This window comes from Pan paniscus, chromosome 3 (genome assembly GCF_029289425.2).
Source record: "Pan paniscus chromosome 3, NHGRI_mPanPan1-v2.0_pri, whole genome shotgun sequence".
Classification (NCBI taxonomy): domain Eukaryota; kingdom Metazoa; phylum Chordata; class Mammalia; order Primates; family Hominidae; genus Pan; species Pan paniscus.
The window spans coordinates 26,625,237-26,649,350 of NC_073252.2; the positions used below are offsets into that span (position 1 = coordinate 26,625,237).

A 24,114-nucleotide genomic window follows, 5' to 3' on the forward strand; every position below is an offset into this window, starting at 1 on the left:
GTTAGGGGCTGGGTACACTGGCTCACGCCTGTAATCCGAGCACTTTGGGAGACCGAGGCCGGCAGATCACGAGGTAAGGAGATCGAGACAATCCTTGCTAACACAGTTAAACCCTGTCTCCACTAAAAATACAAAAAATTAGCCGGGCGTGGTGGCGGACGCCTGTAGTCCCAGCTACTCTGGAGGCTGAGACAGGAGAATGGTGTGAACCTGGGAGACAGAGCTGGCAGTGAGCCGAGATTGCGCCACTGCACTCCAGCCTGGGCGACAGAGCGAGACTCCATCTCAAAAAAAAAAAAAAAAAAATTGAAAAGTTGATGTCAACTTACAATTTTTTTCTCCATCGTGGAAATTAACTTAAACATTACAGATCAGTTTTTTAAAATCATCATTTAATTTAACTGTGCTTTAATCATGTTAAATTGTAATTGATCTAAATAATAATGTAGTTTAATAGATAAAATTCCATAATAATCTTTTTGTTTTGGTTGCATGTGTTTTAACAGATGACTTGCTATTATAGTTTATTCATATAGTGAGCACCTACTGCATACAGATTTGTATTTGAGAACTCAATATTGTACACACATGAGTCATCTTGAATGTGAATAATACAAGCTTATAACTTTGGCCATATTTCTCTAATGGGCATGTATGCTATTAAGAAAAAATACTGCCCAGGATTAAAAGTTATAGCCTAAAATATTGAGTGTGCATTTCCAGTTTATTGTGGAAACTAGTTGGCATTTTTTTTTTCTCAGTACAAATACAGTGGTATGACATTTTCTTCATTGCTAGGTTACTTAGTTATAATTCTTTAGGAGTCTGAATTTGACTGATCCCTACAGCTGTTAACACAGATTTCCCTGGTTTATTTCACCTTATGGTATTGCTTCATATTCTCAAATTGGAATATTACAGTATTTCATCCTTGGGATTCAACAGTTTTGGTTTGCTGAGAAATCAATTACAGGTTAAGATGTGATTTCTTTGAAACATTAAATAATGATAGGTGGTTTGTTTACTGGGAAAAGAGAATAAATGTTATCAGTGAATTGGGATAAAGTCATTATTTTGGAAAGGCAAAGAATATAAGTAGTTTATGGAACAGAATATGGCTTCCTTATTTGTTTTATATGTGGGGCTCATTATCTTTAACCTTTGTTGATCATTGTAGAGTCAGGAATGAGGGAAACCCTCACCTTGTGGCTTTCCGACCTTCGTTTTTCCTTTTTTAATTAGAAATAATGCTGACCTCTCAGGATTGTTAATGATACTTAAATGAGAATACACATAAGGAGATGTATTTTGTCTATTGCTTTCTCATTTACTTTGCTATATGAAGCCAGTTGAGGAAGCTACAGGTATAAGTGGCAATGAGACTTCATCTAATCTTACAGATTTAGAGAATGGAGATAGAGAAGATAATTTGGAAATCCAGTTGATGGAATTTGTTAGTGAACTGCCTGTGGTGGAAGGCAAGATGAGGGAGGAGATCAGTAGTACTAGTGCTGTAGACAGTAGAGACACCACATGACTTTAGGAAACATGCCTGTGCAGAAGTTGGTGAGAGAAGGAATATTAAGAATTAAATAGCTACAGTGGAGCTCATCTTTAAAGAAAAACTAGTCTCTTGTTTCTTAATTAAGCAATTTGACGTAGGGCGATTGACTAGACAGTTAACTAGTAAATTAACTCTGTAACACAACGCCTTTGCAGCTTGTACAATTTAAGTTCATACGTAGCATAGCAAAGTATCAAGTAAATACATAACATGAATGACTCAAAACTCTGAAAATCGTGTCCACTTCCTAGGGGCCTTGTTCTTGTCTTCTGCATTGCCACCCCGACTCACTCTCTCAAGGCTTTCCCTCCTATACTAGTGTTTCCATAAGTTACTGATGATGTGTACTTCAATCAGTGCTTGGTGATCTGGCCAGTCTCAATTCCAAACCTTTCCAAAGGCAAACATTGTCAGATGTTTGTAGAAGCATTAATGAGCTTGTAGTATTACCCAAGGCAAAGCAGCTTGCAGTTAGATCTTGCACCATCAAGCCTTGTGCTCCTGTGCTGTTTTTTTCCCTTTCAGAGCCTCATGGCCTCCTGTGAGGCTTGAGTGAGCAGATACTAGCTGGTGGGCCTGCTCTTTTGGTCCTAGCAATGCAGGAAGGCAACATGACAGCTTAATGGCTCAGATACACGTTGGCAGAAAGCCAATAAGCTTTGTATTGTGGTTAAGACCGCTTCTTCAAAGTGGTTTTCATTTTTACCACAAATGTAGGTTTGATCATTATAATGTAAGTTACAATTCAAAAGAAGAAATGTATTGCTTTGTATTAACACTCAAGCAAAAAAGGCATTTCCTTTTTCATGTAATGGTGTTACATAAAATGTTTTGGAAATCTCTTCTCCCCCATTCTGAACATAGGAATTTTGATTCCCATCATTTTATTTTAGTTTATTGCATTATTTTTAAACTCGTGTAGAATATCTACAATGTCCTATTTTATATGTGTTTAAAAGTGGCAATTGTCATCTTTAATTTTTTCCTTAGGGGCAGGCTTCTCTGAAGTAGCTTAACCCCTTATAAACCTGACTGATGGTCTTTCCTTTGTGCATTAGGCCTTATTCTGAAGGGCTCCATAAATGCTCTGGTCTCTGTTATTGAAAAGGAAAGATGCACTGCTGGATTCAAGTACATGAAAATACCAAACTGTGTGTCAAAGGCTTGGGTGCTAAGAAATTGGCCAAACATGGTTTGATGGAGGCTGGACTGGTACTGTGTCTGTGTAATTTCTACCAACAGAAAAAAGAACACAAAACCTCTTCAGTAAATGGAGCTCTATGTAGATTCATGTTCTTTTTCAATTTAGAAAAAAAGCGTTCTTTGCAGAATTCTGATTGATAGTGTAAGCCGTACATTCAGAAGACTGTCACAGTCCCTACTGCAATTGTAACATAGTGCTCTTGTGCAGGAAAAATGCAAGAGAAATTGTTTCAGCATCAGATTTATGACATACATATATGTGCACACACAAGTGTCTTTATGTGTGTATCTATGTAGTCAAGGTGTGGCACCCATAACAGATGTCTTTAGATTTCCTGAATTTTGTGTTTACAGCTTTATTTTTTACTTTTTACTTTTTTTTTTTTGAGATGGAGTCTTGCTCTGTCACCCAGGCTGGAGTGCAGTGGCACGATCTTGGCTCACTGCAGCCTCCGCCTCCTGGGTTCAAGCCTTTCTTCCTGCCTCAGCCTACTGAGTAGCTGGGCTTACAGGTGCCCGCCACCGGCTTACAGGCGCACACCACCATGTCCAGTTAATTTTTGTATTTTTAGTAGAGACGGAGTTTCATCATGTTGGCCAGGCTGGTCTCAAACTCCTGACCTCAGGTGATCCACTCGCCTCGGCCTTCCAAAGTGTTAGGATTACAGGCGTGAGCCACCATGCTCTGCCATGTTTACAGCTTTAGAAAACATTTTCTTACTTCTAGTAATCAAGGAAAAATTTACTCTTTACCCTTCCAAAATTTAGTCAGTACTGAAGGTTTGGGAAGGTAATGAAAGAAAGTTTCCTTTCAGATTTTTTGTTGCCTCCCTCACTCACACTAAATCAGTGCTATATCATAGAAGGTTTTAGGTCAGTTAGTGCACTTTACAATTCTGTCATAAAAATTCATATCCGGTCACCCTTTTCTTTTTTTTTTCCGAGATGGAGTCTCGCTCTGTCACCAGGCTGGAGTGCAGTGGCACCATTTCGGCTCACTGCAACCTCCATCCCCCAGGGTTCAAGCAATTCTCCTGCCTCAGCCTCCCGAGTAGCTGGGACTACAGGTGCGCACCACCATGCCCAGCTAATTTTTGTATTTTTAGTAGAGACAAGGTTTCACCATGTTGGCCAGGATGGTGTCGATCCCTTGACCTAGTGATCCACCTGCCTCCCAAAGTGCTGGGATTACAGGCGTGAGCCAGTGTGCCCGGCCCCTGGCACTCTTTTCACAACATAGTGTCCATAATTGAAATGCAATTAAATTCTGTCCTAATGCAGAGTACGTGGAAAATCATGAACATTATAATCTAGTTAACATTTTGAACTGAATTTACCAGTATATGAACTTGCGCAAGGTAGTTTCTAAGCTGGTTTCCTCATCTGTATGATGAGGATAATAATAACTACCTGGTAAGATTGATGTGAGGGCTGGGCACGGTGGCTCATGCATGTAATCCCAGCACTTTGGGAGGCTGAGGCAGGGGGATCACTGGAGCTCAGGAGTTTGAGACTAGCCTGGGCAATATGGTGAAACCCTGTTTCTACAAAAAAATACAAAAATTAGGTGGCCATGGTGGCTCGCACCTGTGGTCCTAGCTACTGGGGAGTAGGATCACTTCAGCCTGTGGAGGTTGCAGTGAGCCGAGATCACGTCACTGCCCTCCCGCCTGGGCGACAGAGGGAGACCCTGTCTCAAAAAAAAAAAAAAAAAAAAAAAGAATAATGTGGGTATGATGTGAGATACGCATGCAAAGTATGTAATATAATGCCTGCCCTCCAGTAGCTGCTATTGTAATGTACTTCATATGGATAGAGACAGTGTTTCTTATTTGCTGCTATCTGTTCCAAGTGTCTAGTGTGGTACCTAACACCTAATGGGCACTTACATGTGTGTTGAATAGTGAAAGGGAAAAGGAACCAGAATCTAGGAGAACAGTTAATTATTACCATTCTCCCTCATTCCTCTTCATCTCAGTTTTAGGTGAAATAGGCAAAAGAATTTCACTACTTAAACAATTTGAAGTGAGGGTGAGAAATAAGAGAGAAAATGCAAGGAAGAAAAAACTGTGTGACGTCTTCTATGTACAAGCCAGTTTTCCATAATCACATTGTGGATTTTCCATGGAAGATGTTCAGTCCCCATCAGTCTTTGTTGGGACGCACACAAAGCAGGCACGAAGCCCATCATGTAGCAAGCCAGGGGAAAGGGATGCTTGCTGCGTGCTCTCTGGCCGCCCTTCCTAGGGAGGCGTGGATTCTAGAACAGACTTCACTATGCTTCTCTCTCCTTTTGTATCCTTACCTTGATGGTAATAGGAACCATTTATATTCATACATATACTCCTCAGGTTCCTTTTTATTGCTAGTTTTGACAACTACTTGTCTGTTTTTTCTGTTACTGGGCAGCTGGAGCCACCTGACCTGGCACTAACATAGGACCCTTCACAGCTGAGCTTAGTTATCCCTCTCTAAGCCATAGTTTAAGGACAAACTAAATATATTTTTTTGTGGTAAAATATACATAATGTAAAATTAACCATTTTAACCAATTTTAAGTTTGCAGTCCAGTGACATTAAGTACATTGATGTTGTGAATGTACTTAACCATCACCACCATCCATCTCCAGAAATTTTCATCCTCCCAAACTGAAACTCTGTGCTCATTTAACAATAACTCTCCATTCTCCCTTCTCCCCCAGGTCCCTGGTAGCCACCAATTTTTCTGTCTCCATGAATTTGACTACTCTAGGTACCTCATATAAGTGGAATCATATAATATTTGTCCTTTTGTGTTTGGCTTATTTCGCTTAGCATGTCTTCAAGGTTTATTCATGTTGTGTTGTAACGTATCAGAATTTCCTTTTCAGGCTGAATCATATCCCATCATATGTATGTATGTACCACATTTTTGTTATCCATTTGTTCATTGTCAGTGTACATTTGAGTTGTTTTCCACCTTTTGGCTATTGTGAATAATGGTACTATGAATATTAGTGTACAGCTGTCTTTTAATTCCAGCTTCTGTTTTTTCTGAGTATATGCTCAGGAGTGGAACTGATGGATCATATGGCAATTCTGTGTTTAGTATTTTGAGGAACCATACTGTTTTCCATAGTGGCTGTACCATTTTACATTCTCACTAGCTATATATGAAAGGTTCCACTTTTCCCCATATCCTTGCCAACCCTTGTTACTTTATTGTTATTGTTGTTTTTTGTTTTAAATCAGAGCCATCCTAATGGGTATGAAGTGGTATCTCATGGTTTTGATTTGCATTTCCCTAATTAATGAGGTTGAGCATCTTTTCATGTGCTTATTGGCCACTTGTGTATCTTCCTTAGAGAAATGTCTATTCCTTTGCTTATTTATGAACTAAGTTTCTTTGTTGTTGAGCTTAGGAGTTCTTTATAAAATCCTGTATCGATATTTGATTGTATGTATTTTTAAGGCAGTATAAATATATACTTGTTTTGAAGGGACCATTTCGGTTTCACAGTATTCATTAGATTAGGTATCATTCAGTAATCCAGCCTTGAAAGAGTAGTAGTGGGCTTACTCAGTGCTGGACACTATTATAGTGCTTTACATATATGAACCTTTTTGATTAGAAGTACATTTATCTGTGTTTTCCATTGAAGAAACTGAAGCACAGAGAGTTTGAGTAAATTTCTTGCTCCAGGTCACACCGCTAGTTTGCAATAAAGCCAGGATTTCAATTTAAGCAACCTAGTTCCTGAGTCCATGCCCTTAGCCTGTATGATAAACTTTGTGTGTGCTCTCATCAAGTGACACTTTTCAGGTCTTGAACACTGCTTTCCCTCTCCCAAAGATTTATCTTACTTTTTCCAGTGGCCAAACTAGAAGGCAGACAAAATCATCAGGGAACTGTGACTGAAATTCATAAAGGCATGTGTGCCATTTTAAAGGCAGTTCATAAGATGAAGTGAGGCGTCTGAAGGAGTTATTAGTAACAACTGAATAAACACTTGGAACCTCTTTAAAGTTTCATTGTATTTCTCTTTGTGGAAAACCCTTAGGTTTGATGTGATTCTTTGTTTGAGTCAGGCATATATTTTCTAAAATGGTTTCCCTAGTGAAATTTGCTTACTGAGACATTTTTTTCTGTAAATTCTTTACTTATCTGCCTTTCTCTGTTTTTATTTTAAGCCACTTGTATTCTAGAGTTGGTGCTTGAGTGGTCATCAGTTGATGTGTAGAGAATGCAATTTTATCTTGTGTCTTGTAGTTTACCTAAGCCAAACTTAATTGGTAAGACAAAACAAAACTTCTTTGTCAAATTATATAATGCATTTTAAAGCAAAATACAATCTTTGCTGCTGCCCATTATCACTAATAATCACGTGTAGGGTGTGTGGGTTTTATGTATACACTGCGGAAGGGGAGATGAGAAATGTAGATCTCATTTTTCTTTCGAAGTTGATGTTACTAACTGGGTGACTTTTTGCTGTGTGTCCTTAGTCTCCTTTAATCTGGGCCAGTTCCTCAGTTTTTTGTTTCATTTTGTCAACTGTTCCACAGTTGGGATTTGTTCCTCAATTTGGCTTGTTCCTTATGTTTAGATTCTGGTTCTGTGTTTTTGGCAGTAATAGAGTATGAGAGAAGTGATGGTGTATTCTTCTTAATGTACCATATCAGGAGGCATTTGATGTCAGTTTGTCTCATTCAGTCTTGATATATGAAATTGGAGTAGTTTGCCCCAGAGTCTGATTGCCTCTCTTTTTTTGAGGCCATAGATTTAAAAAAATTCTTTTTGAGGCCATACTTTTCATTTAAGGCTTTCATATGAGATGTTAATGGAGACCCGTATTCTCACAGCTTACTTGTGCTGTCTGGGTAGTGGGGCTTGTGTTAGAGATTTAACCCAGGGGAATCCCTCTCCAGGTATGGATATTTGGAAAGACATTAACCAAATCTGGAAACAATATTGGAGGTACCTAAAAATCCAGATGCTGAGGGTGGCTGCAGTTGATGCTGTTAGTTACCCTCATTTAGATCTTTTCATTCTTCCTGCTTCTTTACATAAACTGCTGGCAGAATGTTATAAAGAGAAGTTCATTGGTGTTTGTTTGTTTTTTAATTGAAAAAGGTAGAATAAAAGGACTTTTAAAAATTAAGTAAATGAGGCTGAGTGTGGTGGCTCAGGCCTGTAATCCCAGTACTTTGGGAGGCTGAGGCAGGTGGATCACCTGAGGTCAGGAGTTCAAGACCAGCCTGGCAAATATGGTGAAACCCTATCTCTACAAAAATACAAAAATTAGCTGGGCATAATGGTGGGTGCCTGTAATCCCAGCTACTCGAGAGGCTGAGGCAGGAGAATTGCTTGAACCCAGGAGGCGGAGGTTGCAGTGAGCCAAGATTGTGCCACTGCACTCTAGCATGGGCGACGGAGTGAGACTCTCCGTCTCAATAAAATAAATAAATAAAATAAGAAAATGGTGCTTTTCAGATGTTTCTGTACAGCAAACATAATGAGAAGGAAGTACATTTCTTCACCTGTAGTGGCCAGTTGCATGGCATGTCTTTGAAATCTACCCCATAGGATGTGGGTTTTTTTGTTTTTGTTTTTGTTTGCCACCAGGTCTCACTCTGTTGCCCAGGCTGGAGTACAGTGGTGGGATCATAGCTCACTGCAGCCTGGTACTCCTGGGCTCAAGCAATCCTCCCGCCTCTCAAGCAGTCCTCCTGCCTCAGCCTCCTAAGTAGCTAGGACCACAGGCGTGCAACACTGTATTAGTTTGTTCTCACACTGCTATAAAGAACTGCTTGAGACTGAATAATGTATAAAGAAAAGAGGTTTAATTGCCTCAGTTCTGCATGGCTGGGGAGGCCTCAGGAAACTTACAAGCATGACAGAAGGCAAAGGAGAGACAAGTACCTTCTTCACAAAGCTGCAGGAAAAAGAGCATGTGTGGAGAAGGAACAGTCAAACACATGAAATCATCAGATCTCATGAGAACCCACTCACTATCATGAGAACAGCATGGGGGAAACCGCCTCCATGATCACCTGCTACCAGGTTCCTCCCTCGACACGTGGGGATTATGGGGATTACAATTCAAGAGATTTGGGTAAGAACACAGAGCCAAACCGTATCAACCACCACACCTGCCTAATTTTTAATATTTTTGTAGAGATGGGGGTCTTGCTTTATTGCCCAAGGCTGGTCTTGAACTCTTGGCTTCAAGTGATTCTCCTGACTTGGCCTCCCAAAGTGCTGCAATTACAGGTGTGAGCCATAGTGCCTAAGAAAGAAACATCTTATAGGATGTTTCTTCATTAAAAACATGTTTAATAGATGAGATTGTCCAGAACACATCTTGCTTTGATCACCTTTGTTAGTGGCCAAGGACAACTGGTTATACCTAGCCAAGTTTCGAGCAGCATTGCCATTAAATGTGGTTTTTAAGGTAAGAGCAGGTTCGAAACTAGAAATTGAAATAGGACAAAGGCTGACATAGTGTCTTATTCTTCTTGTGTGACTTAAACTATTTTCTGCACCTGTGGGTGGAGAATGAGTAAACTTTTAAAAGTAAAATTACATATTTATTTAATAATGTATTTTCAAATATTAACCTCTTCAATCATATTCAATAGGTACAATATTTAAGTAGTTTCTGAATGTTTTGTTTTTATAAATTATATAGATGAACATCTGTGAAGATACATCATTGTTCATTTGTTGTAATAGCATATTAGGTCCATAAGGAGATAGATTTGTGTGTCTTGTTCATTGATGTATACCAGCTACCTATAATTGTCCCCCTACTAGAGGTGCTCAATACTATTTGGTGAATGAACAAATCTGGACACAGGGAGCAAAAGTAGTCTTACTAATGAGCCTGTTATGTTTTTGTGTGTGTGTGTGTGTAAATTACTAAGCAGCTTCTTAGTATCATTTAACTTTTCATACTATTTGTTATCATAGAATATAGTAATAATGTATATCACCTATTTGTTTTCTTCTTCTGGTTCATATTTGCCTTGGGGGTATGGATCAGGTGGCCTATTTTTTCTCCAATCAAATGCTGCTTCATGGTTCAGAAATCCCAGTACTTTTGAGCTGCCTAAAATTTATATACTGTTTACAGCAGATTGGTGTAAAGTTTAGTTTAATTATGAGTTTGGATTGTTGATGCTTTTTTAAAACTTCTCTCCAGCACATACTTCACCGTGTTTCTTGTCTTATTTAGTTTTAATCCCATTATTTTATCTCATTTTCTGTGTTAAATAGAAGATTTGTGAAATAGAGAAAAATAAATTACTTCTAGTTTCACAACCCAAGGGCAAGTAGGGTGTCCCTGTGAGCTTGTTTTTTCAGCCAGCTATGTTTTTCGAATCAAAGTTCTACTGCTGTTACTAGACAGCATTCTAGATAGATTAGATTTTTGCTTTTTGGTTTTTTTTTTTTTTTTTTGGTAGCAGTGTAATTACTATATTTTTCTGTATTCAAAAAAGTTTTTTCTTGTTTTTTTTTTTCCTTCTTTTTGTGATTTTTGAGTTGGTTTTCCTATGTGAAGCATCTGTTAGCCAGAAAAGGTGTTAAGATGGTGTAGTTTTGATAACTTTTATCACATTTGTCCTCAGTACATTTATGGTCATATTCACCTATTTAAGGAAGTATATAGAAGCAAATGTATGTGGTTTGGGAGAAAACAATACCTCCTCTGTGAGCAAAACAGAAGTATATATATTAATGTGTATGCAGGTTTTTTACTTACTTGAAAATTCTAATGGATTGGAGGATATGTGGGAACCTCAATACTATTTACAGGTAGGAAGCACCATGTTTAACGATAGATTGCAGCTTTAAAAAAAATCTCATACTTCCAGGTGTATGAAATCAGATTTACCTACACTAACTAGCATTTTCCCCAGCTGTTCTTACTTTGAATATAAAATCATTGTTTTCTTAGAAGAGGAAAGCTAGTGAAATTAAAGTAAAATGAATTTGCTAGTTTTAAATTTTACTTATGACATATATATGGTGAAGAATGTAAATTTTCTTGAGCCATGGTATTATATGAGCCTTACTGGGTGGTGATGGTAAGCAGATGTTTTCTTTGTTCCCACTGTCAGCCTGAGGGAAAAGTATACAGAACATAGAGCAAGAAGGAAAGGGCATTTTACAAATCAACTATATCCTGGTTCATTTTTGCTTTGTTTTTGTTGTTGTTGTTGTTATTAAAGCCCAGAATCATAACTTTTTTCCTTTAAATGTATGCCAGGATTATTACATTTAATTAAAACTAGATTTTATATAGTATGCAGAAAATTTGAGAATCCTACTCATGCAAGTGAGATATTGACAGTCTATACTTAGCAAAAAGATAAGTTGGGTAGTAGCAGCGATTCTTTGTTACAATGAGGAATTAACTCATTTCATGGAGTTAAAAGGGCCCCTAGACACGTAAGGATTGATTTTTTTCCCATTGTTAAATACACCATATACCTATTATCAAAAATGTTTTACATAATAATTGCCTATACATGATTGGTCCAACTTATTTCTGGTTTGATTCTCAACAAGATTATGTCAGTAGACACCTTATTTTTAAAATAGAGTGCAAATAAAGATAAAAAATGTGTACCTTCTTTCCCAGTGTCCCTACTTCAAGATGGAGAGACAGTATAATCAGTTATTGATTTATAATTCATTAAATTATAATCAAGCTGTGAGTAATTGATAGCTGACTGCTGTCATTCTGCTGAGAAATGATTATTTTGGTTGCATAAAATAAATACCACATTATGAATTTTGTTTAATCAAATTAGTAGTGGAAGTGGACTTTGGTAAGTGCAGGATGCATGTAGTACCTTAGCATAACTTGACAGTTTTTAATGTGTATCCCTATGGAGATTTATTAAGTAATTAGAATTTAGTTTGATTGTGACCTCGGAATTATGTATTGTCTTTTTTTGTTTTATTTTGTTGTGTTTGAGATAGGGTCTCAATCCTGTTGCCCAGGCTGGAGTGCAGTGGCTCAGTCACAACTCACTGCAGCCTCCATTCCCAGGCTCAGGTAATCGTCTCACTTTAGCCTTCAAGTAGCTAGGACTACAGACTCCAGCTGCTACACCCAGCTATTTTTTGTATTTTTAGATGAGACGGGGTTTTGCTATGTTATCCAGGCTGGTCTTGAACTCCTGTGCTCAAGCAGTCCACCCACCTTGGCCTCCCAAAGTGTTGAGATTACAGGCGTGAGCTCTTGCGCCCAGCTAAAATTATGCATTGTCAACCTGCCTCATTCCTTTTGAGTTTTTTTCAGAAAACTAATTTTCTTATTCTTTCCATACTCCAATATATACAGTAACCATTAGTTTTAATGAGATAAATAGGAATGTGATTGCATATGCATTAGAAAGATCAGGATTGCATGCAATTAATAGAAATGTCTTATTATATACAGAAGAAGCAATTTGATCTTAGTAACATTTATGAGATTTCTAGCCTTAGGATGGCACCTAGAAGGATGTATCATTTTGTGTAAAATACTGTCCAGACTCAACAGGCAAATATATTGAGCTCTTTTGCACATATTTTCTGTGGGGCAGGAGTGTTGTTGCACAGGCGTGTTTTGTAATTGTTGACTTGATCTAATGGGCATTTCCAAAAAAGGACTTAGATATTTTAATTAATATTTACTTGTTAATCTAATATTGACAGAATTTCAGAGCATCAAGGAGCAAAATTTACAGTTGAATTTTGAGTGCGATGAATCTCTTACTAGCCATGTAATTAAACCTGTGTTAGAGCCTGTGTTGCATACATCCCAGAGGGCACTTGCTGGTTACATATTTAGTATTTGTAGCTGGTATGATGGGTGGCAGCATCATTAAAATGCTTTATCTCATTTGTTAACTGTGTGTCTCTAAAATTTTTACCATTTTAAGCCTTAGGTAGAATTTGGTCATACCTCACTTTGCCTCTCTTTATAAAGTATAATACTGCATATTCACATATGTATAAATATCTATATCTAAAGAAGTATTTTAAAGAGTATCTTAAACTTTTTGGCTTTTGTACACTATTCTATATATAACCTTTAATGAAGTTTTATTGTAATCGTATGCTACAGTGGTACATTTAATCAGTGTAAAAAATTGTTTTGTGGAAAAAGATTCAGATTTTTGCATTTAATTCCATAGCTGGAATTCGTGGGTTGATCAGTAGTTCAGTGTTTTGAAATCTGTGTTCCTCAGCTACTTTGCTGATGTTACCAGTAAAACATTGTGTTTTGTTTCTTTCTTTGTTTTTGAGACAGGGTCTTGCTCTGTCATCCAGGCTAGAGTGGACTGGTGCGATCTCAGCTCACTGCAGCCTCGAATTCCTGGACTCAAGTGATCCTCCTACCTCAGCCTCCTGAGTACCTGGGATTAGGGGCTCACGCCACCATGCCGGGCTAATTTTTGTACTTTTTGTAGAGACAGGGTTTCACCATGTCTCAAATTCCTGCAATCAAAACAATCCACCCACCTTGGGCTCCCAAAGTGCTAGGATTACAGGCATGAGCTACCATGCCTTGCCTTGTTTCTTGATTTTAGAAATTGAATATCATGTGGGATAAAATCAAACAGAACTAATTATACATCTTCTTTCAAAAACTTGGGTTATTTGCCCATTTTTTGTGCTATTTCAATTAAAGCCATTTTTCAATATTTTAGGTTTAATGAAAATACTAAAATATTCCAGTCACAGATACTTAATTGCTTGTGAATTATCAATTCATAAACAGTATCTTAGGACAAATGAACAAAATGAACTAAATGGGATCCTATGACTTTTATCATCAAAGTTAATAATCTTGTGGAACATTACAAATACAGTAGAGAAATCTTTAAGTCAAATAAGACTTCATATCCTATAACTGTGTTTATGAACAAGTTACTTAACTGTTTATAATTGTAGTCTTGCTTCAAGGTCTTTTTCAAGTGCTGTGTCTTCACTGTCTCAGAAGTTTACACTTCCTATTTCAGAGGAAATAACAGGTTATCACATAGAAACCACAGTTTATTCTTCATATACTTATTTATCTCTATTAAAATCGTATTTAGTTCCTTTAGTTATTTTGGCTTAACTACTTATAGCTAAAAACGATAATAATTACTAGCTATTATTGAGTATTTACTGTGTTTCAGGCACTATTCCCTCTCCTCCTCTCTTCTCTCCCCTCTCCCCTCTCCCCCTCCCCTCTCGCCTCTCCCCTCCCGCCTCTTGCCTCTCCCCTCCCGCCTCTTGCCTCTCCCCTCCCGCCTCTTGCCTCTCCCCTCCCGCCTCTTGCCTCTCCCCTCTCCCCTCTTGCCTCTCCCCTCTCCCCTCCCGCCTCTCCCCTCTCCCCTCCCCTCTCCCCTCCCCTCTCCCCTCCCCTCCCCTCCCCTCTCCCCCTCCCCTCTCGCCTCTCCCCTCCCGCCTCTTGCCTCTCCCCTCCCGCCTCTTGCCTCTCCCCTCCCGCCTCTTGCCTCTCCCCTCTTGCCTCTCCCCTCTCCCCTCCCGCCTCTCCCCTCTCCCCTCCCCTCTCCCCTCCCCTCTCCCCTCCCCTCTCCCCTCCCCTCTCCCCTCCCCTCTCCCCTCCCCTCTCCCCTCCCCTCTCCCCTCCCCTCTCCCCTCCCCTCCCCTCCCCTCTCCCCTCCCCTCTCTCTTCCCCTCTCCCCTCCCCTCTCCCCTCTCCTCCCCTCTCCTCTCTCCTCCCCTCTCCTCACCTCCCCCCTTTCCTTTCCTACCCCCTTTCCTTTCCTCTCCTCTTTCCTCTTTTTGATGGAGTCCTGCTCTGTCTCTCATGCTGGAGTGCAGTGGCGTGATCTTGGCTCACTGCAACCACTGCCTCCTGGGTTCAAGCGATTCTCCTGCCTCAGCCTCCCAAGTAGCTGGGATTACAGGCACGTGCCACCACACCCGGCTAATTTTTGTATTTTTAGTAGAGGCAGGGTTTCACCATGTTGGCCAGACTGGTCTCGAACTCCTGACCTCAGGTGATCTGCCTGCCTTGGCCTCCCAAAGTACTGGGATTACAGGTGTGAGCCACTGCGCCCAGCCTTATGTGTTTTCTGTATATTAATTAATATGTTTAATTCCCTCAACAACTCTTTGAGGTAAGCACAGTCACTGTGTCCTTTTTACAGATGAGGAAACAGGTCTAGAAAGTCAAGTAACTTCAGGGTTACACAGCAAGTAAATATGGAATCATGGATTTGAACCCAGCCAATCTTACTCTAGAGTCTTCCTCTTAACTGCCATGTTGTACTCCAGTTCCAGCCTGAATTGTGCTTTCTTGCCTTTGCTCTTGCTTTTCTCTTTGCCCTCTCGCAACCGGTTGAAATGCTTCTATGTTAGGCCATTTTAAAAATAGGCAAATTAAATAGTTAAAATCTGGGAAGTCTCATCTCTGCCTAATGCTTAATTACTTTGTGACATTGGGCTTGTTGCTTTTTACATTTTTAAAATGAAGCCTATGTATACCCACTAGAATTTTCTTTTTCTTTTTCTTTTCTTTTTTTAAAATATATTATTTATTTATTTTTTTATTTTATTTTTTTGAGACAGAGTCTTGCTGTGTCACCCAGGCTGGAGTGCAGTGGCACGATCATGACTCACTGCACCCTTGAACCCTTGGGCTCAGTCTCTTGTCCCACTTCAGCCTCCTGAGTAGCTGCAACTACAGACAAGTACCACAACACCAGGCTAATAGAATTATTTTATAATGATTACATAGGGTATATAACGAATGTATAGCATAGTGCCTGACACATGATAAACTTTGTGAGGGTCTTTGGCTAGCTGTTTATTGGTAAGTCATCTCTAAAAGATACCTGTCCTCCCCATCTAATCTGTGTGTTACTTGTTCAGAGTGCATTTGTAAGGCTTACTTAGGGCATGTTGTTTGCATGTTTAAATGTGTGTTTTGTAATTTTGGGATACAGATGCTTACCAGAGGATTTCTGTCTTCATGTTCTTCAGTGAGATTGAAGTATAAGTCATAAAGGAGATTTTATGATGCCTGAAAAGCTTTCTGTAGAGTGTATCATAAAGCTTACTTAACTTTATTTTCTTTATTTTTTTTTTCCAGGAAATTTGGTGAGCGGCCTCCACCTAAACGACTTACTAGGTGAGTATTATATTAGTCAGCTTTTTACACATACATTTTATGAAAGTATAAATCCTATTGTTTTAGATATTATATTAATAGGTACCCTTAAAGTCATTCAAATATTACTGTCTAGAGCATAAACTTATTCTCAAACTTCCTTTCCCTCATCTCTCCTCCCCTCCCTCACCAAAAACAGGAACAAAAGGATATAGTTGAAAAGGGAAAATGAAACCTTTCTTAGAATTAGTCTTGAGTCTTATGTAGTGAATACAACATGGACGGCAGTGCAGGTAGCTTTCTATATCTAGCTATGGTTAGCCCATCACAATTTGTTGATTGCAGGTAAGATTTGAAAGTAAATGCTTTTAGGAAAGAATTTTAAGGAAAACAGTTTTTACCCATTTTAAGAAAACACACGTTTTATCTATTTTTAATGAGTATAAGTTGTACAATATACATTTTAATTATGAATGTTGAAAGTATTGGTCTTAAAAATGATTTTTAAAATTTCCAGCAGCCAGAATTGTAAAATAAAGAGACCTAGTTCTATGGCCATGTCCTAGAGTCAGTGTAAACCTTGCGTTTTTAGCAGTTTATTTTTGGTGTCTTTCAAGAAAATGAGATATATATATATATATATATATATATGTATGTATATGTATGTATGTGTCTGTCCTTTTTCTTCATAAACTCAACTGAGATCACACTCTATCATTGTTCTACACCTTTTCACGCCACTTAACAGTACATCTTCTACCTTGATATTTCCCCTTAATGGCTCCATGGTTTTTCATAGCTTTCATACCACTTTTAATATTTCACATTGATGACCATTTAGGTTATTTCCAAATTATTGCTATTATTTAAAAAAGCTGTTACACTTAAAGAACGATGGGGACCTACAGAAGGATACAAAGGACAGTTTGAAGGGGAAATCTGGGACACTTTGGTTATCAAGGTAAATAATGATAGTAATGGATTAAAACCTGTATAATAAAACAACAGCTTTGAAGTCTATACTGAGATAATTAATCTCAGAATAAATATTATTTATATAAATAAAAGTCATTTATAATTAATAAATGGGGCAAAGAGGATAACTTTTCCTTACAGATGCATGTCGCCTAATAAATGTAGAAGGACAAAAACCTGGACAAAATATGTAAAAACCGTTTTCCAGGTATTGAACATCAGGTATAGAAGGATAAGTGATTCCTGAGAAACTGGGAGTCCACAGAGGGCAAGACAGTTAGCAGGGCTGCAAAGTGGAGAGGAATTAACTGTATAAAGAGGTCCAGAGATCTACAGAGGTTTCCTTTCAGTCTTCAGCTGCATATTGATCAGCATGCGTGTGTAAGAAAACTACTCCGTGGTGGGGATTGGGGAAAAATATCCCAAAAAATCAGAGGAAACAATTTCTAAAGTTCACTTAGGGCTATGAATTGTGCCTGTTAACAGTAGCCAGAGTGGAAAAATCTCATAATTTATGGGGCATTCGCTAGAGTGCTCAGAAGGGTTTTGTTTCAGTAGTGATATAAAATTGGGTCCAGGCATGATGCTCTGTTTTCACTGGCAAACTTAAAGAAGGATTGAAGGGAACAAACTTAATTGTGTACCAGAACAAAGCTCAAGAATACAGGAATAGAAAAATATCCAGCACTCCCTCAGAAAGGCAAAATCAAAATATACCAGTCATACAAAGGAGCAAGAAAATATCCATAACAAGAAAAATCAGTGAATCAAAACCAACCCAGAAATGACACAGATGATAGAATTATTAGATAAGAACATTAAAACAGTAAATTTTTTTTGTTTTTTTGTAGAGACAGGGTCTCACTATGTTGCCCAGGCTCATCTTGAACTCTTGGCTTCAAACAATCCTCCTGCTTCCTTGGCCTCCCAAAATGCTGGGATTACAGGTGTGATCCACGGTGCCCAGCCTAAAACAGTTATTATATTTGTGTTCTATATGTCCAAGATGTCAAGATCAAGAGCTGGGAAACTTTTTCTTTAAAGAGTCAGATGGTACATATTTTAGGTTTTGTTGCCCATATAACCTCCATCATACTACTCCCTTCTGTTGTAGCACAAAAGCAGCAATAGACCATGTGTAAACAATTAGAGTGTCTGTACAGTGAAGTATAGCTTTATTTGTAAAATGGGTGGTGGGTAGGATTTGGCCTACAGACTGTAATTAGTAGAACCTGAGCTAGAGGAGAGGTTAAATAGAGACATAGAAGATTACACACACACACACACACACACACACACACACACACACACACTCTCTCTCTCTCTCTCAAATTAAATCTCTAAAGATGAAAAGTTTAATATTTAAGGTGGAAAAGTACACTTGGGATTAATTTCAGAATGGACAAAGAGGAGATTAGTAAACATGAAGACATAGCAATAGATACTATCTAAAATGAAGTCTGAAAAAAGTGGTGAGCATTAGTGAGCCATGTTTTATTGTCAGGTGACCTCATATATATGTAGTTAGTCATCGTAGGAAGAGTATGAATAAAACAATATATGAAGAAATAATGGCAAAAATGTTCTAACTGGAAAATTAGTGAAAACTGTAAAACCACAGATCAAAGCTGGGTGCTGTGGTTCACGCCTGTAATCCCAGTACTTTGGGAAGCTGAGGCGGGCAGATCTCTTGAGCTTAGGAGTTCAAGATCAGCATGGGCAACATGGCGAAACCGTGTCTGTACCAGAAAGTTAGAAAAAAAAAGTTAGCCGGGAGTTGTGGCACGTGCCTGTAGTCCCAGCTTCTTGGGAGACTGAGATGGGAGGATCACTTGAGCCCAGGAGACAGAGGTTGCAGTGAGCTGAGATCACACCACTGCACTCCAGCCTGGGTGACAGAATGAGACCCCATCTAAAAAAAAAATCAGTTAATCATGAGTACAGAAACCACCCAGAAGCACTTTATAATCAAATTGATTAAAGTCAGTGATAAAGAAAAAAACAACAGAAAACCAAAGACAAATTATGCACAGAGGAACAAAGAGAGGATGACAACAGGTTTTTCATCTGAAACCTTGCTATGGATAAGACAGAGCAAGTGCTTTGAAGTGCTCAAGGGGGACCTATACTTGTCAACCTAGAATTCTATACCCAGTAGATATATACCGTTTTAGGCATATTAAAAATTGAAAGAATTTATTGCAAATAGGCCTTAGCTACAGTGTTAAAATTCTTCAAGCAGAAGGATGATCATACTAGATAGAAATCCGATTCTGTACAAATTACCAATATCAAGAACAAGAAAGGTGACATCACTATAGAGTCACAGATGTTTGAAGGATAATAAGCGAATATTATAATTAACTTTTTGCCAATAATATTCAACTTTTGAAGAAATGCACACAATTTCTTGAAACTAGCAAACTACCAAAGCTTACTCAAGAAGAAACAGGTAACTTGAACTTGTAAACCTTCTGACAAAACTGCAGGCCCAGATGGCTTCACTGTTGAATTCTACTGTATATTTAAGAAAAAAATTATCTCAATTCCATACATACTCTTTCAGAAAATTGGAGAGCAGGACATACTTCTCAGTTCATTCTGTGAGCATAGCATTACCCTGTTGCGAAAAGTAGGCAAGACATTACAAGAAAATGAAATTACTGTCCAGTATCCCTTGTGAACATAGTTATAAAAAGTCTTAACAAATTTTCAAATGGAATCCAACAATATATTGAGGGGATGATACATCTTGACCTAGTGAGCTTTATCTCAGGAATGGAAAACAGTTCATGTAATTCAGTATATTAATAGAACAAAAAAGGAAAATCATATCGTTATCTCGGGATTTAGAAAAAGCTTTTGACATCCATTTTTAATAGAAATTCTCAGCAAACTTGGAATAAAAGAGAATTTCCTCATCATAGGGTGCCTGTGAAAAAACTACATTTAACAACATGCTGATTGGTGAAACACTGAATGTTTTTCCTCTAACATCAGGAACAACACAAGGATGTCTGCTTTCACAGATTTCATTTAACATTGTATTTTGAGGTACTATAAGGCCAGAAAAAGAAATGAAAGACGTCTTGATGGGAAAGAAAGAAGTGAAACTGTCTTTATTTGCAGATATGATCATATGTATAGAAAATTCTGTGGAATCTTGCTACTAGAACTGATAAGTGAGTTTAGCAAGGTATTAGGATACATGATTAACATACACAACTAAATTGTATTTCTGTATACTGATGAACAATGGGAAATTGGAATTTGAAAGCAATACAATTTACACAGTAGTATAAAAATATATGTCAGGAAAAGTCTGACAAAAGGTGCAAAAACTCTACACTGAAGACTACCAAACGTTACTGGGAGAACTTGAAGTCCTAATTAAATGTTCTTCAGGTAGAAGACCTAATATTGTTGAAATGGGCTGGGTGTGATGATTCACGCCTATAATCCCAGCACATTGAAAGGCCAAGGTGTGAGGATCACTTAAGGCTAGGAGTTTGAAACCAGCTTGGGCAACCAAGTGAGACCTTGTCTCTACAAATAATAAAAAAAATTAGCTGGGCATGTTGGCATGTGTCTGTGGTCCCAGCTACATTGGGAAGCTGAGGCAGGAGGATTGCCTGAGCCCAGGAGGTTAAGGCTGCTGTAATCCATGTTTGTGCCCCTGCACTCCAGCCTAGATGACAGAGCGAGACCCTGTCTCAAATAAATATATATATGGTTAAAATGTCAGTTCTTCTCAAATTGATCCTGTGGATTCAACACAATCACAGTCAAAATCTCAGCAGGCTTTTTTGTAACAGTTGACAAGCTGTTTCTAAAATTTATATAGAAATGCAAATAACCTTGAAAAAAAGAAAAAAGAACTTACACTGCCTGGTTTCAAAGCTTACTATAAAGCTATGGTAATTTAAAGTATTGTATTGGCATAAAGATAGCTAAGTAGACCATTGTGACAGAATAGTGGCCAGAAATAGTTCTTCAGATATGTGGTCAGTTACTTTCCAGTCAAGGTGCAAAGGCAATTTAGCTAGATTTTTTTTTAAATGGTAGTCTTTTCTAACAGTTGATTGTAGAACAATTGGATATCCATTCCTCCTTCAACCCACCCCCCACACACAAAGTAACTACAGTCTATACATAGTACCATATTAAAAAAATAGCTCAATGTAGACCTAAATGTAAAACTTTAAAGTATACAGCTTTTAGAAGAAAACATAGGAGAAAATGTTGTTTATTAGGCTAACATTTCTTAGACACTGAAACACAATCTGTGGAAGAAACTGATAAATTTTACTTCATCAAAATAAAAAACAAAGATGAAAAGGACTCTGAAAAGTAAATAATAAGGAAACAATCCATTTTTAAAGGGTGGAAATGGTCTGAACAGATACTAATCCAAAGAATGTGTGAATATGACAAATACCCATTAAGGAAGTGCAAATTAAGACTACAGTGAGTGTGTTAGTTCCACTGGTTTGCTATAATAGTGTACCATTAACTGGGTGGCTTATAAACCACAAATTTATGTCTCATAATTCTGGAGGCTGGGAAGTCTAAGATTAAGACACCAGTGTGTTTGATGTCTGTTGGGAGATGCTTCCTGGTTGATAGATGACTGTCTTCTTTATGTGTCCTCACATGGCAGGAGGGACAAGGGCACTGATCCTATTCTTGAAGGCTCCGTCCTCATGACCTCATCACCTCCCAGATGCCCCACCTCCTATTAGGTTTCAACATAGGAATTTTGGGGGGACACATACACTTTTTAGCAGTTAGAGACTATTAATACTGTATACCTGTTAAAATGTCTGAAATTTAAAGGACTCATCATGGGAACAGCTAGTACTTTTCATACACTGGCAGTGGGTATATAAAGTGGTACAATAATTTTCGACAATAATTTAGCACTTTCTTAAAATGTTAAACCTCTACCATATGGCCTAGTTATTCCATTCCTACATATTTAATCAAGGAAAATGAAAACATCTGAATACAAAGCCCTGAACACAAATGTTCATGTTAGCTTTAGTTGTAGTAGTCACACATACATAACCCCAATATCCAGCAACAGGTGAGTGCATCAACAAATTGTAGTGTATTCTACAGTGAATTTCTATTAAGCAGTAAAAAAGGAATGAACTTGATACATGCAACAACATAGATGGATCTTAAAATAATTATATTCAATTTTCTAAATATATCAGGAAAAAAGAATATGTACTGCATGATTCCACTTACATAGAATTATAAAAAATGCAAACTGATCTGTACTGACAAAAACTAGATCAGTGGTTTCCTGGGGATAGGGGGAGGCAGGAGGAAAGATTACAAAAAGGCAGAAAGGAAACTCACAATTGTGAATACCTTTATTTTGATTTTGGTGATGGTGTATATACACATGCCAAAGCTTGTCACATTGCACACTTTAAATAAGTGTATTTTACTATATTTCAATTAAATCTCAATAAAGCTGTTAAAAACTTAGAAGCTTTTATACTTGAAAAATATTCTAAAATATTCTGAAAGGGATTAGTGTATCTTCTTGGGAAAATTAAGGTAAGTTTTGTTTATTTTTTTGTTTTGTTTTGTTTTGTTTGAGACGGAGTCTTGCTCTGTCACCCAGGCTAGAGTACAGGTGCCTGCCACCATGCCCAGCTAATTTTTAATTTTTAGAAGAGATGGGGTTTCACCGTGTTGGCCAGGCTGGTCTCGAACTCCTGACCTAAAGTGATCCGCCTGCCTTGGCTTCCCAAAGTGCTGGGATTACAGGTGTGAGCCACCACGCCTGGCTTCAGGTGAGTTTTATTTCTTTTTAAATCTCTGAAAGAGAGCAAACTACAGATTTATATTGTTTATTATTGAAGCTAAAATAAGGCAAATTTAGCAAAATTTGTATAACAGCAAATGGAAATGTAAAATCAATGACCAAATCTGTGATAAAATTTTATTTTATTAAGCACAAACTTGGAAATCAGAAATTTTCCCCTTTGATAATATAATTTTACGTACCATCTGGCCTTTTTTTTGTTTTGTTTTGAGAGACAGAGTCTGGCTTTATCACCCAGGCTATAGCGCAGTGGTGTGATCTTGGCTGACTGCAACCTCCGCCTCCCAGGTTCAAGCCAGCCTCCCACCTCAGCCTCCTGAGTAGCAGGGACTACAGGTGCACACAACCATGCCTGGCTAATTTTTATATTTTTTGTAGAGACAGGATTTCCCCATATGGCCCAGGCTAGTCTTGAACTCCTAAGCTCAAGTGATCCGCCTGCCTCGGCCTCCCAAAGTGCTGGGATTACAGGCGAGAGCCACCACACCCTGCCTTGAGAATGCTTTTTAAAATGTTTTTTTTCCTCCATTTCTCCTTTAAAGAATATTCAAGTTAGGAAAATTTTAGTATCTTTTATTTTATTTGATGAGAAATATTGTAACATTTTTTCTCTCCATTGGGGTGCAGAGAGTTTAAAATTGGGCAGATTTTATTCCTTAAAAAAAAAAATCTTTGAAACACTATTCTTACTCCCATTTTCCAAATTAAGCAATATTGAAAAAGCATCCTGTTGTGAAGGTCATCTTTTAGATAGTGTTCTAAACATCGTTCTGCCTACACAGAGTTTAAACTTTTGATTAAGGCTCGTTAATAATATATACTATTCAGTGTTACTATGGATTCATTTTTTGTTGTTGTTGTTGAGAATGGAGTCTCACTCTGTTGCCCAGGCTGGAGTGCAGTGGCGCGATCTCTGCTCATTGCAAGCTCCGCTTCCCGGGTTCGCGCCATTCTCCTGCTTCAGCCTCCCGAGTAGCTGGGACTACAGGTACCTGCCACCACACCCGGCTAATTTTTTTGTATTTTTAGTAGAGACGGGGTTTCACCGTGTTAGCCAGGATGGTCTTGATCTCTTGACCACGTGATCCGCCCTCCTTGGCCTCCCAAAATGCTGGGATTACAAGCGTGAGCCACCACGCCCAGCCTGGATTCACTTTTTTTTTTTTTTTTTTTTTTTAACAAAAATTACATTCTTTCAGGATGTATATGATAGGAATAGAGTGTTGGCTTTTAAGGACGTCCCAATCTCTTGAAATACTCCCTTTAATATGGCCCACAAGTATAACTTGACTGTCAGTTCAAAAAAAAAAAAACCAAATAGAATAATCAGATGTTATATAATGCATAGAACAATTATTCTTGTACTGTTGAGGCTTTTAGAGCCTCAAATCATTTTGTCATTTAGAGCCTGAAAATCTTAGTTGCAA

At 38.2% G+C, this 24,114-nt stretch overlaps 1 protein-coding gene across 16 annotated transcripts in view; it reads left to right on the plus strand.

Annotated features, from left to right (window-relative positions):
- Positions 1-24,114, plus strand: part of RBPJ (recombination signal binding protein for immunoglobulin kappa J region) — a 115,938-nt gene that overhangs the window by 51,466 nt on the left and 40,358 nt on the right. For 13 of the 16 annotated variants that reach the window (XM_034958393.3, XM_063603749.1, XM_057302046.2 and 10 more), the window contains one exon: positions 15,853-15,891. In XM_034958393.3, coding sequence (XP_034814284.1) covers positions 15,853-15,891 — 39 coding nt within the window. Of the gene's footprint in view, positions 1-5,474; positions 5,520-11,736; positions 11,812-13,760; positions 13,778-15,852; positions 15,892-24,114 lie in introns of those variants that run through there. The other 3 variants (XM_057302044.2, XM_063603748.1, XM_063603752.1) reach the window with 3 other exon arrangements.